Source organism: Trichechus manatus, unplaced genomic scaffold (genome assembly GCF_000243295.1).
Source record: "Trichechus manatus latirostris isolate Lorelei unplaced genomic scaffold, TriManLat1.0 scaffold00150, whole genome shotgun sequence".
Taxonomy (NCBI): domain Eukaryota; kingdom Metazoa; phylum Chordata; class Mammalia; order Sirenia; family Trichechidae; genus Trichechus; species Trichechus manatus.
In genome coordinates, this window is record NW_004444086.1 from 4,797,132 (window position 1) to 4,812,599 (window position 15,468).

Sequence of the window (15,468 nt, forward strand, 5' to 3'; positions counted from 1 at the left end):
ACAAACAAAAAAGAGTGCTAGGGGAGCTTGCCATTGGAGTGGAGAGATGAGAGACTATGAAATGGAGAAAAACAAAAAGGAGAAGAAGAAAAGAAAAGAATGAATAAATAAAAATTAGACAGAAAAAAGAATAGCAAAGCTTCCACAGATCCCACAGGTGCAGCTATGAGGTCTCTGGAAGTTTTTCCCAGGAGTTGAAGTACAGCCTGGCTAGAAGGCGTAGAGGTATTCAGCGCCAGGTTTTCAAGGGACAGGAAGAGAAGGAAGGTATAGAGAGATGATAAATGGATATGGTTGTTCTGTCTCCTGCTGGAAGCTGCGTGAAGCTGCTTTCTTGTACCCCTTATTTGCTGGTCTCTGATAGGAGTCCAAGATGGTGGATCCATGCTGCGTTAGCTGATAGGGGACCTCTGCATGAATCTCTCCTTGCTCTCTGTTCTCTGTCAGTTTCTCACTCCATTTGGTGCTTGGCTGAGTTCTTTATCTCTTCATTTGATGTCTTAGGGTTTCAGGATTGCTGTTTTCTCTGTTTGGCTTAGTTTTTCAGATCCTTGCTGTGGAGGGACAACGTGGTGCTTCTGCCTAGAGTGCCATTTTGCCAGAACTCCAAGACATGCCACTTCTGAGGAGAGACTGCAGTGGGCAGATTATGGGTAGATTTATTCTGAGGGCAACTGGGGCTCAGTTCTGCTGGTGACCTCCTGAAAGACTCTAGCATACTCCTGAGAATTGTCCACTGAGAGCAGGGAACTGGGGTATTTATCAATGGGTTCTTATTCCTCATTGGTCAAGGGAAGCTCCTGGGGCATCCATGCTCTGGCACTCCTAGTCTGCCCTGTGTGCTCCTGTGGACAGAGTAGGCCCTCAGACTGAGAGCGATGTGGGAACCAGGGGCATTCTCCAAACAGCAGCTAGGGGGAAATGGTGACATGATGGTAGTGATTGCCTCACAGGTTTCAACGTTGTTCACCTCAGGCCCCAAGATGGTATTTCTAATAGATTTTAGGGCCATAAAAATCTCAGTGCTGAAACTCTTGGTTGGCCTGCATCTATTGTAATCATTTTCCCTCTGGGAAAATGTGCTTCTGGGGATGAGACTCCAATGAAGCGAGGGATGTAGGAAGCAGACAATAAACTCCTGTTGTACAGAGTAGGTAGTTAATATGTGTTCGCTGCACGCAGCGTGCTTGTGTTTTTAAATGAATTAAATATCGTATCATGGTTTAAATGCCTATTGTGCTTTTCAGTTTGAAAAGTGCATCCAAATTAGTCCTCAGTTAACATCCTACACCAAACCTGATTATCTCAGATCTTTGTTGTTATTGTTAGTTTTTCTTATATAAGTCAATTTGCTCTCTGATAGAAATTTTCATAACTTGTTATTGATAGCCCTCTTATGGTATGAAAACAAATAGAAAACAGGCAGCAGCAATAAAATATAAGGTAGATAAAGTGTTAGATGTTGTTGACATGGTGGCTGCAAAAATGGGGTCAAACATACCAACGATTGTGAAGATGCTCAGGACTAAGCTCTGGTTTGTTGTGTTATATATAAGGTTACCATGAGTTGGAGCTGACTTGAGGGAACTAACAACAACAACATTTAGATAATGTAACCCCTCTGCCAATTATAAGTCCCTTGGGGGCATGCCCCTGTCTCATGCTAGATATAGGCCTATAGTAAATCTATCTGATAGATTTCTATACTAAAATAAGGAAGGGAGTGAAAGGAGGGAAGCAGGAAGGAATGAATGAAGAACTAGTTAATGAAGAACAAATGAACTCTATTGAATAGATGACTGTTGAAAGAATGAATGATTAAATGAATAAACGAAGGCTGGTTTAATCTTGCTGATTGGCCAACTCACACTAGTTTTTCAGTGTCAAATGTTTGTGTTTCTCTTTATCAAGTGCTGCAACAAATCATTTATATATATAGCAAAATACCATTTTAAGCATCTTACCGAGGTGGTGGTAAAGGAGTCTGCAAAAGGAAAGAGAACCAGAAATTCAGTTTATTGTCCATGGAGCAGAGCCAATGGTTAACAATTTTAGAGTTTACAAACAGAAATGACAAATCCCAACCAAATTTCTAGGACATATTTTTAAAGTGCTATTTAAGCCCTCACGTTGTTCATACTTCTATGCTTCTAAAGTAAAGCGTGGGTAGCAAATGCATTTTTAATGATTTCTCTTACCTTGGTTCCTTTTATGAGTTTGTCTCCTAGGAAATAAGAAGGAATACCAGTGAATTTATGGAAAATGTCATCAAGCACTACTTTTACATATGTTTAAATAGAAACCATTCTCATTTTTAATAATATTGATGATAATGACAATTAACATTTGTTGACATCTTATTAGGCTCCCACACTGTGCTAAGTACTTTTGTTATGTGATCACATTCAACCCTCACAACACTCTGATTGCTACCCTTGTGTTAATGAAGAAACTGAGGAATGAGAATTTAAGTATCTCGCCTATAGTCACCAGCTAGTAAATGGCATAAGAAGATTTCATTGCATGTGATGTTACCCTTGAGGTCCCCTCTTAACCACCATTTTCTGATCAGAATTAACATTCTTTTCTACCCAGTAATTTCATTAAAGTTCCTGCCTAACACAAACCTTGACTGGACATTGCCAAGCTGAGCGAAACAACATCACAGAATTTTCAAGACAGAAGGGTCTTTGTAGACCCCAGAATTCAACTTTATTTTATGGATGGCAAAACTGAGGACAAACTAGGAAGGTAATTACTTAAGATCATCCAAGCCTAGAAAGAGACTGAGTAGCGCCTGGAACGGATTTTGCTAACTTGCAGATATTTTTAATTCCACAATTCAAACGAAATTATTGAATTGCTGTTCTGAGCTACAAAGTTGTTAGCTACCATGAAGTTGACCCTCGACTCATGGCAAACCCATGCACAGCAGGATGGGACCATCCTGTTATATAGGGTTTTTATTGGCTGATTTTCAGAAGCAGGTCACCAGCCCTTTCTTTCTAGTCTGTCTTAGTCTGGAAGCTCCACTGAAACCTGTTCAGCATCATAGCAACATACAAGTCTCCACGGATAGACAAGTGGAGGCTGTTCATAAGGTGCATTGGCCAGGAATTGAATGCAGGTCTCCCTCATGTAAGGCAAGGATTCTACCACTGAACCCCCACTGCCCTCATAGTATAAGATACTGGGGATAAAAAAGACAAGTATGATACGATCCTTCTTCCCAAGGAGTTCACAGTTGTTCTGCTGATAGCCTACATGTTAGGCTCTGGGGATACAATGGTGAAGGCAACAGACTGAGTTCTTGTCTTCAGAGGGTTTATCCCTAAGTGGGTAGACAAGCATTGAGCACAACATTAATATTTGATGAGGATTTCAAGTAGAAAACGTATTAAAGGAAGATATTACAGGAGACTTCAGTTAGTCTGGGGTGTCAGAAAAAGCCTCCTTGAAAAAGCAGTGTTTACTTATCTGTAAAAATGGGTGTGGTGTAATAAGTGGTATTTTGTAGGCTCTTGGAGGAGTCAATGAGATAACGTATGTCTCCTGTCACAGAAGGCATGAACCTCAACCGAAAGCTGTCTGGGTAACTACACACTGGGCCTCGTTTCCTCATTTGTAAAACAGTGAGATTGGCAAATTAGTGGTTTTCAGCAATGATCTGAAGACCGCTTTGGGGTCCCCCTGGGAACACCTAAGGAGTGTGGGGGGCTTGCGGGCTGGAAGCTGGTCTCTGAGATGCCACCCAATGTCACTGGGGGGCTCTACTTCTGTCTGCTTCCCATTGGGCCTCCTCTTAAGACTTCCTTTGGTGAAGGATCCAGCTGGTCAAAAATGATCTAGCACAACACAACACAGCACAGCACCACACCACACCACAACACTATACTACACAACACTACACAGCACAACATAAGACAATGCTACACAACACAACACAGCACCACACTATACTACACAAAACAAAGCAGCACAACACAAGACAACACTGAACAACGGAATACTACACAACACTATGCTTTGCTATGCTACACAACACAACACTACACAACATAGCATAGCACAACACTACACAACAGGACACAGCACAACACTATACAATACAACATACACTGGTCTGTCTGGGTAGATAAGTGATTCTAATGGCTTTTCCTGGTGTAAAATAATTACTTCATTGAATCAAATTACCATTCTCCTTTTCTTGTTTTAATTCTTTCAAAACACTTGTTAAACGGGTAGGAACAGCATCACAGCAACACGCAAGCCCCCACGGTAGAACAAACTGACAGACGTGTGGGGGAATATGCCCACTAGCAATCATTTATGCTGGAGCTTCACTTAGTCCTTGCTTAGATAACTGAAATCCTACCAACTGAGGCAGAATTGAACTTTAGGGGCATCAAGTCCACACCTTTACCTTGGAATTGAAAACACTAGCTCAAACAGGTGAAGTCTCTTGCCTATTGTCATACAGCTTTGATGATAATTCAGATAAAATCCAATGAGCTTTTTTTTTTTTTTTTCCTTTTTTTTGCTAGTTTAGTAAAGTAACAACAACTCAGATATTTGGTTTAATGGAAAGAGGTGAGATTTAGAGCTGCATTTCTTGGGTTTGAATCTTGACACTGCTACTCACACCTGTTGTCAGGTGCCACGGACTCAGTTTCGACTCAGAGCAACCCCATGTGACAGAGTAGACCTGCCCTAAAGGGTTTTCTAGGCCGTAAACTTTATGGGTGCAGATCACCATGCCTTTCTCTTGCAGAGCCGCTTAGTGGGTTCAACCTGCCCACCTTTCAGTCAGCAACTGAGTGCTTAACAATTGAGCCACCAGGGCTCCTTGTAGGAGCACAGCAGCTCTCAATAAATGTTTATAAAGAACGCAAATGGATTGAGGAATGAAGAAGTTTCCTCACTCGGAAAAGTGGGGAATGACTATCCGTACGTACTTCATGGGAACTCATGTGTGGAATTAATGAGTTAATGCACTTCAAGAACATGACTCCCAATACATACATACTGTTACTACTGTTATTATGTAATTATGTAACATGTTAATATGTAATAGAAAAGTAGAGGGAAAATGGCAATTTTCCCTCCTAATGAAGCACATAGATATTTCCAAGTGCTATGAAAAGTTCTCTGTCAAACAAGAGGACACAACCTGTTGGATTCCAAAATCTTTCCCATCTTGAAAATTCAATGAAAACAGTTTTCACTTGGAGGCGGTTACATGCTCGCCCCCTGGTGGTCATATGTGTAATTAGCGCCACTTGTCCAGCAACAGTCCTTTGTTGCTCTTCAGTCTTAGACAAGACAGCTCTCACCTCTGCTGCAAAAGTTACTGCTTCTTGGAAGGTAATGAAGTGAGGTGAGCACAGTGCACTTTTGAAATCTGATGGGCCTTGTCTGACTATTTTCAGAGATCCTGCTGTTAAACGTTTACCACTGCCACTGGCCTAGTTTTGGTGCTATTACTAATGAGCTGAGTGACAATGCAAATTGTTTGGCCTCTCTGATCTTTGGTATCCTCATCTGTGACATGAAAGGTTGGAAAAGAAGATATGTAGGGTCCAAGAATTTGTTTCTTGATTGAGGGACAATGGCACAATTGTTGTTAGGTGCCGTTGAGCAATTCTGACTCATAGTGACCCTACGTACAACAGAACGAAACACTGCCCAGTCCTGCACCATCCTCACAGTCATTGTTATGCTTGAGCCTATTGTTGCAGCCACTGTGTCAACCCATCTCACTGAGAGTCTTCCTGTTTTTTGCTGACCCTCCACAATGGCACAATAAGTGGTATGAAATGGGATCTTGGAAGCCATTCAAACTGAGTTCTAATCCCACCTTTTCTACTTCCTGAGGGACCTTGGGCAAGTTATTTAAATGTTCTGGGCTTTAGTTTTCATGTCTGTAAAATGTGGTTAATGAAATCTAGTTCCTTGGTGTTAGGAATTGAATTATATTACTCCAAAATACGTGTTGGAATCCTAACCTACCTGTGGATGTGATCCTGTTTGGAAATAGGGTTTTTCCTTTTTAGGTTAATGAGGCCATACCAGTGTAGGGTGTGTCCTAAACCTAGTCACTTCTGAGTTATAAAAAACAGCAGAATAGATGCAGGCAGGAACACAGGATCAGGGAGACAAATACCATGTAAGAAAAGCCGACAAACCAAGCAACCAAGGAGGGCCCAGACTAACCTGTAAGGCTGACATAGCTGAGACCCTGATTTCAACTTTTAGCCTCCAGAACTGTGAGAAAATAATTTCCCGTGTTTTAAAGCAACCCATCTGTGGTATTTGTGTTACAATATCCCTAGCTAACCAAGGCACTTGGATTGTCAGGATTAAATAAAATATCTGTTTTTCACTTAGCTACCATCCAATTTGTGTTAAACACTTATCTATGCTATCCACTTTATCTATGAAATATGATCATGCAAATCACCACTTTCAGAAATAGACCATCAGTGTAATGTTCTGTAATTAGGGAAATAGACTTTGGACAAAATTGGATAAAACTTGGCCTCAATCACAATATTTATTGTGTCTAAGGGTTTTATCATATACAAAAGCAAATCATTAGGATTTTATGTCCTCATGATTAATTCTGGGAGAGTCCAAAGGAGCAACGTATGATCCAAGCGGCTAATGTACATTTGTCAAGGCCAATTTGAGAACCCTTTCTAAGTCTGTTGAAACTTTCAGAAATTAATTGCAGCAATAAATTGCTGAAACTATTCTTTGGGTTAAGAGGAGGGCTTAAGTTAGACAATGCCAAGGATGTAGGAGGAAGCTGCCTGGCTAAGAGCTCCTCAGATAAGTTCAGAAAGTACAATTTTTTAGGAACATGCACTTTGGTGGCTTTCATGCTGGGATCAGTGGGGAGTGTGGGAAAGAAACATCTTCCCCAAACAAGCTTTGGGAGATGTCATCGTGGCTGACTTGGATGTCTCAGGGAAGTGAAGGACTGAGACTGAATAGAGGGGATGATATGGGCAATGGGGTGGGTGGATTTGTAGGTATGCACCATATCCGTGGATTCACAAAATGTTAGAGGCCATATGGTTCCATTACTTCTCTAAAACCAATTCAGCTGCCATTGAGTTCCCCCCAACTCATGGCGACCCTATGTGTGTCCGGGAAGAATTGTTCTCCAGAGGGTTTTCAATGGCTGATTTTTTTTGGAAGTAGATTGCCAGGTCTTTCTTCCGAGGCACCTCTGGGTGGACTTAAACCTCCAACCTTTCAGTTAGCAGCCAAGTGTGTTAACCGTTTGCACCACTACGTCTCTACAGATCGGATATTAAGGTCTAGCATGGGAATAGAATTTGCCTCAGTTTAGAAGTAGAGATAAAGATGGGGCCAGAAGCAACCCAGGCTTCTCGACTTGCCTCTTCATAAGCCCCCACCTAACTGGAATTGGTGACTGAGGACCACAGGCTTGTCTCCAAGTGGTTCTATGACACCTGGCAGAGTGGTAATGCTTATCTAATATGCTATGAAAATGGGTTAAATTGTGGAATTAATGCAATAAATATTTACCAAGCATCCACTAGGTGCCAGGCATAGTGCTGGGCGTTTGCTGTAGAGAAAACCATGTTTAATAAACCGTGATTGAGGACTCTAGCTAATTTTTATATGCATATATAAACAAATTTAGTTTGTATGTTAAACAGTTTTTTGGGGGGAATTGTTTACACAAAAAATTGTGTTCAAGTCCTAACCCCGGATACCTGTGAATATGACCTTCCCCTAGAGCTGGAGCCTTAAATTCAGACTTCTAGCCTCCTAAACTGTGAGAAAATAAATTTCTGTTTGTTAAAGCCACCTGTTGTTATGTGCTACCGAGTTGTCCACCTACTTGTGGTAATTCTATTATCGCTGCACTAACAAACTAAGAAAATATTGAAGTTATCAAGGATTTCATTTTACTTGGATCTACAATCAAAGTTCATGGAAGCAGCAATCAATAAATCAAATGACATATTGCTTTGGGTAAATCTGCTGCAAAAGACGTCTTCAAAGTGTTGAAAAACAATGATGTCACTTTGAGGACTAAGGTGCGCCTGACTCAAGCCATGATGTCTTCAGTCACCTCATATGCATGCGAAAGCTGGACAATGAGTAAGACAGACTGAATAAGAATTGATGTCTTTGAATTATGGTTTTGGCCAAGAATATTGAATGTCCCATAGACTGCCAGAAGAACAACAAATCTGTCTTGGAAGAAGTATAGGCAGAATGCTCGTTAGAAGCGAGGATGGTGAAACTTTGTCTCAGGTACTTTGGACATGTTATCAGGAGGGACTGATCCCTGGAGAAGCACATCATGCTTAGTGAAATAGAGGTTCAGTGAATGAGAGGAATAACCTCAATGAAATGGATTGATACGGTGGCTGCAACAATGGGCTCAAGCATAACAACGATTGTGAAGATGCGGCAGGACCAGGCAGTGTTTCGTTCTGTTGTATATGAGGTCGTTATGAATTGGAACTGACTCAATGGCACCTAACAGCAACAAAAAGAAACCAAAAACCCTTTGGAGCAGTTCTACTCTGTAACATATGGGGTTGCCATCCATCGGAATGGGTTTGTTTTGAATGTGTTCAGTTCCTGGGTGGTGCAAATGGTTAATATGCTCAGCTGCTACTTGAAAGGTTGGAGGTTCTAGTCCACCCAGAAGTGCCTCAGAAGAAAAGCCTGGCAATCTCTGAACAATCAGCCTCTGAAAACCCAGTGGAGCACAGTTCTACTCTGACACACATGGGGTGGTCACGAGTTGGAGTCAACTCGACGGCAACTGGTAAACTAATACTAAGTGTTCAACACTGGGGTCTATTTAGTTGTACAGTAGATCCTAAGTCCTTAATAGCACATAGTAGGCAATCTGTTTGTATGTCTATTTCTCCAACCAGACAAGGAGTTTCCAAAGGGAAGGAGTGTGTCTTATTTACCAACAGTCACAACACTATGATAACTGTTGATAGAAGGTCATTTTGTTTATCATTATGATGTGCTAGGGCCCTGAGCTGGCATGCAGTCCCCTAGGATCTTTGACCTCAGATGGCCCCACAATCTAGTGAGTTCTGTCCTATGTATAGCGGGAACTCAAGAAGAGTAGACTTAATTCTGCCTTGGGGAAGAATTGTGTCTCCTAGGAAAGCTTCACAGAGCAAGGGACATTGGACTGAGGTCTGAGAGAATTACCTTGAGGGGAAGTTAAACATTTTTTTTTTAATTTGATTTTTTTTTTGTTGCTGAAAATGTACACAGCAAAAATACACCAATTCAACAATTTCTACATGTGCAATTCAGTGACATTGATTACATTCTTCAAGTTGTTCAACCATTCTCACCCTCCTTTTCTGAACTATTCCTCCTTCATTGACATGAACTCGCTGCCCCCTAAGTTTCCTATCTAACCTTTCGAGTTGCTGTTGTCAATTTGATCCCATATAGATAGTTCTTTATAGGAGCACAATGCTCAAGGCAGATGTTGTTTACTAGTTAAGCTAAACTATCGTTTGGTTTAAAGAAGTTAAAAAGTTTAACTGTAAAATTTTTTGATACTCAGAGAAGCTAAAACGTGGTGGGGCTATTCAAAGGTGGAGTAGTCTGTCTGGGAAGGCAGAGAGCTCTCCAGTATGCTCAAGTATCTGAGAGGGATGCTGCACCTCAGTTATAAGAAAGAGATGGATGATCCCAGATACTGTTGTTTTAAAACTCTTGATTAAACAAACAGAAGAGCCCTTACATTCTGCTGGCATGTGAGACATGTGGATGTAGAAGCCATCTTTAGTGTGACCAACCCATCCCGGTTTGCCTGGGACTTTTCTGGTTTTAGCTGAACGTCCTGCATCTTGGGAGAGCCCTCAGTCCCGGGAAAACTGAGATAGTTGGTCTTTCTATTCACATCCCAGCTTTGCAAAGAGGAAAGAAGAATGCGTTTCATGATACGCATATGAAAGGTGGTTTTGAAATGGTATCATGGAGAGGACCATGTTTTGTCTCTGTAGACATATTCTTGTATATTGGAATCCTAGTAGGAATCAGGGGCTTGATTAGGAATCATTATTTGGTGGATGTGGATTCTACTGAGCTTCTCTTATTGAATATCTTATTTTTAACTTTCCTATTGATGACCAATTAATATTTATTTATTGAAAAATGTATTTGCTACATTAAGTAGTTGTAAGATATGATAGTCTTTATTTTCTCTGTATCTTATAGTTTTCTCTGTATGGTGGTGAAAAAAAAACAACACTTATCTGTAGTCCCATTAGTGAGTTTTTCTACAAAGTTTATAACATTAACTTTGAGCTAAATATTATATCTATGCCTCTGTTGCTTTTGAGCAATGGCTTGTGTCTGAAATAAATTTAAATCTAAAATGGCGGGGAAGTAATCTTAAATTTGTTTCTGATCAACTATGTGGCTTCAGGCTTGTTATTTTTGTAAAGGATATGATCTATGGGATATCAAGTTCTATCATTATTGCGATGTTTTGTGTTGCCACATTCTGTCACGAGGGGGCAGTATCATCTATCAATTCATGTCTTGGCACTAAACCTGGTGTAGTTTGGATGAGTAGGTTATTAGTTAGCAAACAGGAGGGAGGAGTGGTAGAATGAATTTTATACACTACCAAATACAGTAAAACCCTGGAAACACACTGCAATAGTTGAAAATTTCCTGAGTTCTGGTCTTGACTCTAACTAACTTGCTGGATGACTTTGAGTAAGACACTTGCATTGCTTGACTTCCTTGTATAATATGGGGGTTTAGGGTCCAATTATCTCAAACTTATGTCTGATTCCAATTTCTCTGGCACATACATTTGTCTAAAGGAAAACTAGAATAAAGGTCTTTTGATGACATTTTGTGGAATTCTGTTTTTTTTTTTTTATTTTTTTTTTATCAAGCTCATGTTTCTGGATATACATGTTAAGTCACCTATGCATAATTCTCTTTTTTTCCTTGAATGGTCTATTGTATTTCCGTATAAATGCATTCTTGTATATGGTATGCTTGTCACCTCAAAGGAAATTGGTTTACAGTTTGTGCTTGGTTCACATCTAGGGCAAAAAGAAATGCTTTCTAGCTTCCTTTATTCTCAGTATTTGTTTCAGTAGGAAGTTAAGCCACATCACATTTGAATATTATGGTTATCCCCATCTTAAAATGAGATGATTTCTTCTGGATCTGTGGTCAATGGTCAGGTCCATCACAAACGACTTATACCATGTAAATACTTTGCCCCCAGATAAACTTCTATCCCTTTTTATTGTTGTTAGGTGCTGTCAAGTTGGTTCTGGCTCATAGGAACCCTATGAGAATGAAACACCGCCCGGTCCTGCACCATCCTCACAATCATTGTTGTTTCAGTTCATTATTGCGGCCACTGTGTCAATCCATCTCATTCAGGGTCTTCCTCTTTTTCGATGACCCTTTACTTTACCAAGCATGATGTCCTTCTCCAGGGACTGGTCCCTCCTGATAACATGTCCAAAGTACCTGAGATGAAATCTTGTCATCCTCTCTTCTAAGGAGCATTCTGGCTGTACTTCTTCCAAGACAGATTTGTTCATTCTTTTGGCAGTCATGGTACGTTCAATATTCTTCATCTACACCATAATCCAAAGGCATAAATTCTTTGGTCTTCCTTATTCATTGTCCAGCTGTTGCATGCATATGAGGTGATGGGAAATAGTATGGCTTGGGTCAGGCACACCTTAGTGTTCAAAGTGACGTCTTTGCTTTCTAACACTTTGAAGATGTCTTTTGCAGCAGATTTGCTCAATGCAATACGTTGTTTGATGTCTCAACTGCATTTTTAGGAATGAAAAAAGTTAAGCTTCGGGGAAGATAAGTTCTTGAAATCTGACGGTTTCCAGATAATGTCAGAATATGATTGCAAGAAAAATGACATGAAATGTACATTAACATAAATCTATAACCGCTCAACTTGATGAAAAATATCACCATAAAATTCTGCCATCACTGAATCAACTGATATGTTTTTTTTTCTTTGACATTTTGTGAGAATGAATAAATTATCTGAGAGTGTGTTTGCATCAAAAATACAGAATTTTGTAATAAACACATAAATCATCCAAGCATTTTCCAGCAAGATGCATGGTTCTAAAAATGGGAAGCATTCACATTAATTCCTTCCTTCCAGCTTCCTTCTTTGTATATTACCTTAGTGCTCTGGGGGTGCTGGAGAACCATTAATTATGAAAGAGTAAGGAAGGAGGATATAAAGAAAATAACTCTTATTAAGAAAGTTTTCCAGGCAGCCTCCCCCTCACTCCCTACAAGCCTCAACTTCTGTGAGCCTTACTTTTACCGAGGTCCTCTCTGGACTTATTTCCTCAGTTTACACCAAGGTCTACTTTAAAGAGCAATCATGTTTTTTATAGTCATGGTATCCATTATAACAGCTAACGTCCCCTATAAAATGGCACTTAACCCTGAAAAATAAATTCTTGTACAAGAAACTTTGCTCTTCCTGAGGAACTGATTTACCTTTTTCACTATGGGTAATTAATATCACACACAGGAACACAATACCCTTTTTGGTTTGACTACCAGGAAGCTCAGAGGCAATTTTAATAGCATTTAGCTATGTGTGCCCTAGGATCTTGAGTTTTATCTTTATTGTAATCATATCATCTCTTTATATTTTCTCTGTGATTTTTCTTTTCTTTTATTATCTGGTGCAAATTGTTATTAATTACTTCAGCATTGCGCAAATCTATGCAAAAGACATCTTTAAAGTGTTGAAAAGCAAAGATATCACCTTGAAGACTAGGGTGCGCCTGACAAAGCCATGGTGTTTTCAATTGCCTCATGAGCATGTAAAAGCTGGAGGATGACTGAGGAAGACCGATGAAGAATTGATGCCTTTGAATTGTGGTTTTGGTGAAGAATATTGAATATACCATGGACTGCCAAAAAAATGAACAAATCTGTCTCAGAAGAATTACGAGCAGAATGCTCTTTAGAAGCAAGTATGGCAAGACTATGTCTCACATACTCTGGACATGTTATCGGGAGGGATCAGTCCCTGGAGAAGGACATCATCCTTGGTAAAGTAGAGGGTCAGTGAAAAAGAGGAAGACCCTCAACGAGATGGATTGACACAGTGGCTGCAACAATGGGCTCAAGCATAACAATGATTGTGAGGATGATGCAGGACAGGGCAGTGTTTTGTTCTGTTGTACATAGGGTTGCTATGAGTTGGAATTGACTCAATGGCACCTGACAACAACAACAACACTTCAATATCTTTGTGACATGAGGCAAAGTGTACATAAATGTACGCATAGATAGAAAAACAGATGCATTGATATGTAAAATAATGGCTAAAGCAGCAGCCAAGGAAACGAGAGTGGATATCCTCAGTAAACCATGAAAAGAGAGTACTTGAGAAGTCCTCTTGTCTGGTTTCTCCCCAAGGCTCATTTCTCAATGACCACCTATGAGTCGTACCATCATGACTATTTAGCAAATGATTGCAGTCTGGTCCAGGACCTCTCTGTGCTTCTGGTCCCTTTCTCTGTCAAGTGGAATGAAAGTACTTTCTCTACATAATTCACCTGGTATCTCTAAGGACCAAAATAGATGAGTTAATGGAGAAGATTTCTGAATCAAGTGCTGCATACATCAAAGCCATTGTTAAGGACTAAAGAGGTACTGATATGATAGCTCCCCTAGTTTCTGGGAGCTCAGGAGTGGGATAGAAGGCAGGGAGGCGGTGATCTGTGAGATTGTGCAGGATGGAGTTCAGCGACGGACTAGGGAACTGCATTGTTTCCACCACTGCAGGGTCCGTTTGCCTCCTCTCATGCCACTTGGCTAAAATGAATAGTCATAATAGCCCTGCTCACATCACATATTAAAGATGAGGAAGAAGATTCAGAAAGGTTAGGTGCCTTACTTAAGCTCACACAGCCAGGAAAGGGCTGTGTCTAGGTTTTCATCTACTGTCATTTGTCTTTCTGCCATGCTTCTTGTTGGGGGTATCTTCTGTTTGCCCGTCCAGGTCCACTTTCCACTTTCTCCATCCTGTCCACCCATTCTCTACTCTGGGAGAATGACCTGTAAGGGCCACATATGGGCTGACCTACCCTCTGGATTCTGGTTGGGTTTCCCATTGGGAAGACCCAACGGGAGATCAGAGGAGGAAGGAAGAGAGAGAGGTTGGGTGTTTATTCCCTTGGCTCCCTGCTTGTGAGGTTGACTTGGTCTGGTGGTGGCTCTTGGTCAATGATCACTCCTCCTCTCAAGATGGCTTGTTCTACACGACTCACTCCTGGTTTTTTGTGACTGTTCCTTCATCTTTTTGCTTTGTTCCTGCCCTATCTCATGTTCCTTCCTTACACCCCACACACCTTGGTAAATGGTTCCTTTGCAAGTAAACTTCCTTGAATTACCCTAATATAAGCGTTCCAACTGTTTCCTGTCAGACCCTGACTGTTACACTTTCCCATTAAAGCACATGTGGTGTTAGTAAGGCATTATGTAATACAGCATTAGACACATAAAAGGTGAATTCAGTGTGTTTAAGTTATTGGGGAATGTAAATCATGGGACCGACTTTTTTTTCTATCGGGTATTGTAAGAGGAGATGGAGGCAGAGTGGAAAATGGTGAGAGAAGTTATAGTGGATTGTTGTTGTCGTTAGGTGCCATTGAGTCGGTTCTGACTCATAGCAACCCTGTGTAAAACAGAACAAAACACTGCCCAGTCCGGTGCCATTCTCACAATCTTTGCTATGCTTGAGCCCATTGTTGCAGCCGCTGTGTCAATTCATCTCGTTGAGGGTCTTCCTCTTTTTCGCTGACATTCTACTTTACCAAGCATGATGTCCTTCTGCAGGGACTGGCCCCTTCTGATAACATGACCAAAGTATGTGAGATGAAGTCTTGCCAACCACGCTTCTAAGAAGCATTCAGCCTGTACTTCTTCCAAGATAGATTTGTTTGTTCTTCTGGCAGTCCGTGGTATATTCAATTATCTTCACCAACACCATAATTCAAAGTATCAATTCTTCTTTGGTCTTCCTTATTCATTGTCCATCTTTTGCATGCATATGAAGTGGTTGAAAACACCATGGATTGAGTCAGGTGCACCTTAGTCCTCAAGGCGATGTGTGTGCTTTTTAACACTTTAAAGGGTCTTTTGCAGCGGATTTTCCCAGTGCAATACATCGTTTGATTTCTTGACTGATGTTTCCATGGGTGTTGATTGTGCATCCAGATAAAATGAAATCCTTGAAAACTTCTATCTTTTCCCCATTTATCATGATGTTGCTGATTTTGGCCCACTTGTGAGGATTTTTTTTTTTTTTTTTTTGAGGTGTAATCCATCCCATTAAATTTCTTTGGCTGTCTTCCACGTGTGCTTCTAGCACTACTGACACTGATTATTTCCTTTCAGGCTCCTATC

The 15,468-nt window shown here is 40.6% G+C and overlaps 1 protein-coding gene across 1 annotated transcript in view; it reads right to left on the bottom strand.

Moving 5' to 3' along the window:
• Positions 1-15,468, bottom strand: part of LOC111822280 (cytokine-dependent hematopoietic cell linker-like) — a 33,608-nt gene that overhangs the window by 17,532 nt on the left and 608 nt on the right. Inside the window, exons 3-4 of the mRNA XM_023740234.1 lie at positions 2,199-2,224; positions 1,965-1,984 (exon numbers count right to left, since the gene is read on the bottom strand). Coding sequence (XP_023596002.1) covers positions 1,965-1,984; positions 2,199-2,224 — 46 coding nt within the window. The remainder of the gene's footprint in view (positions 1-1,964; positions 1,985-2,198; positions 2,225-15,468) is intronic.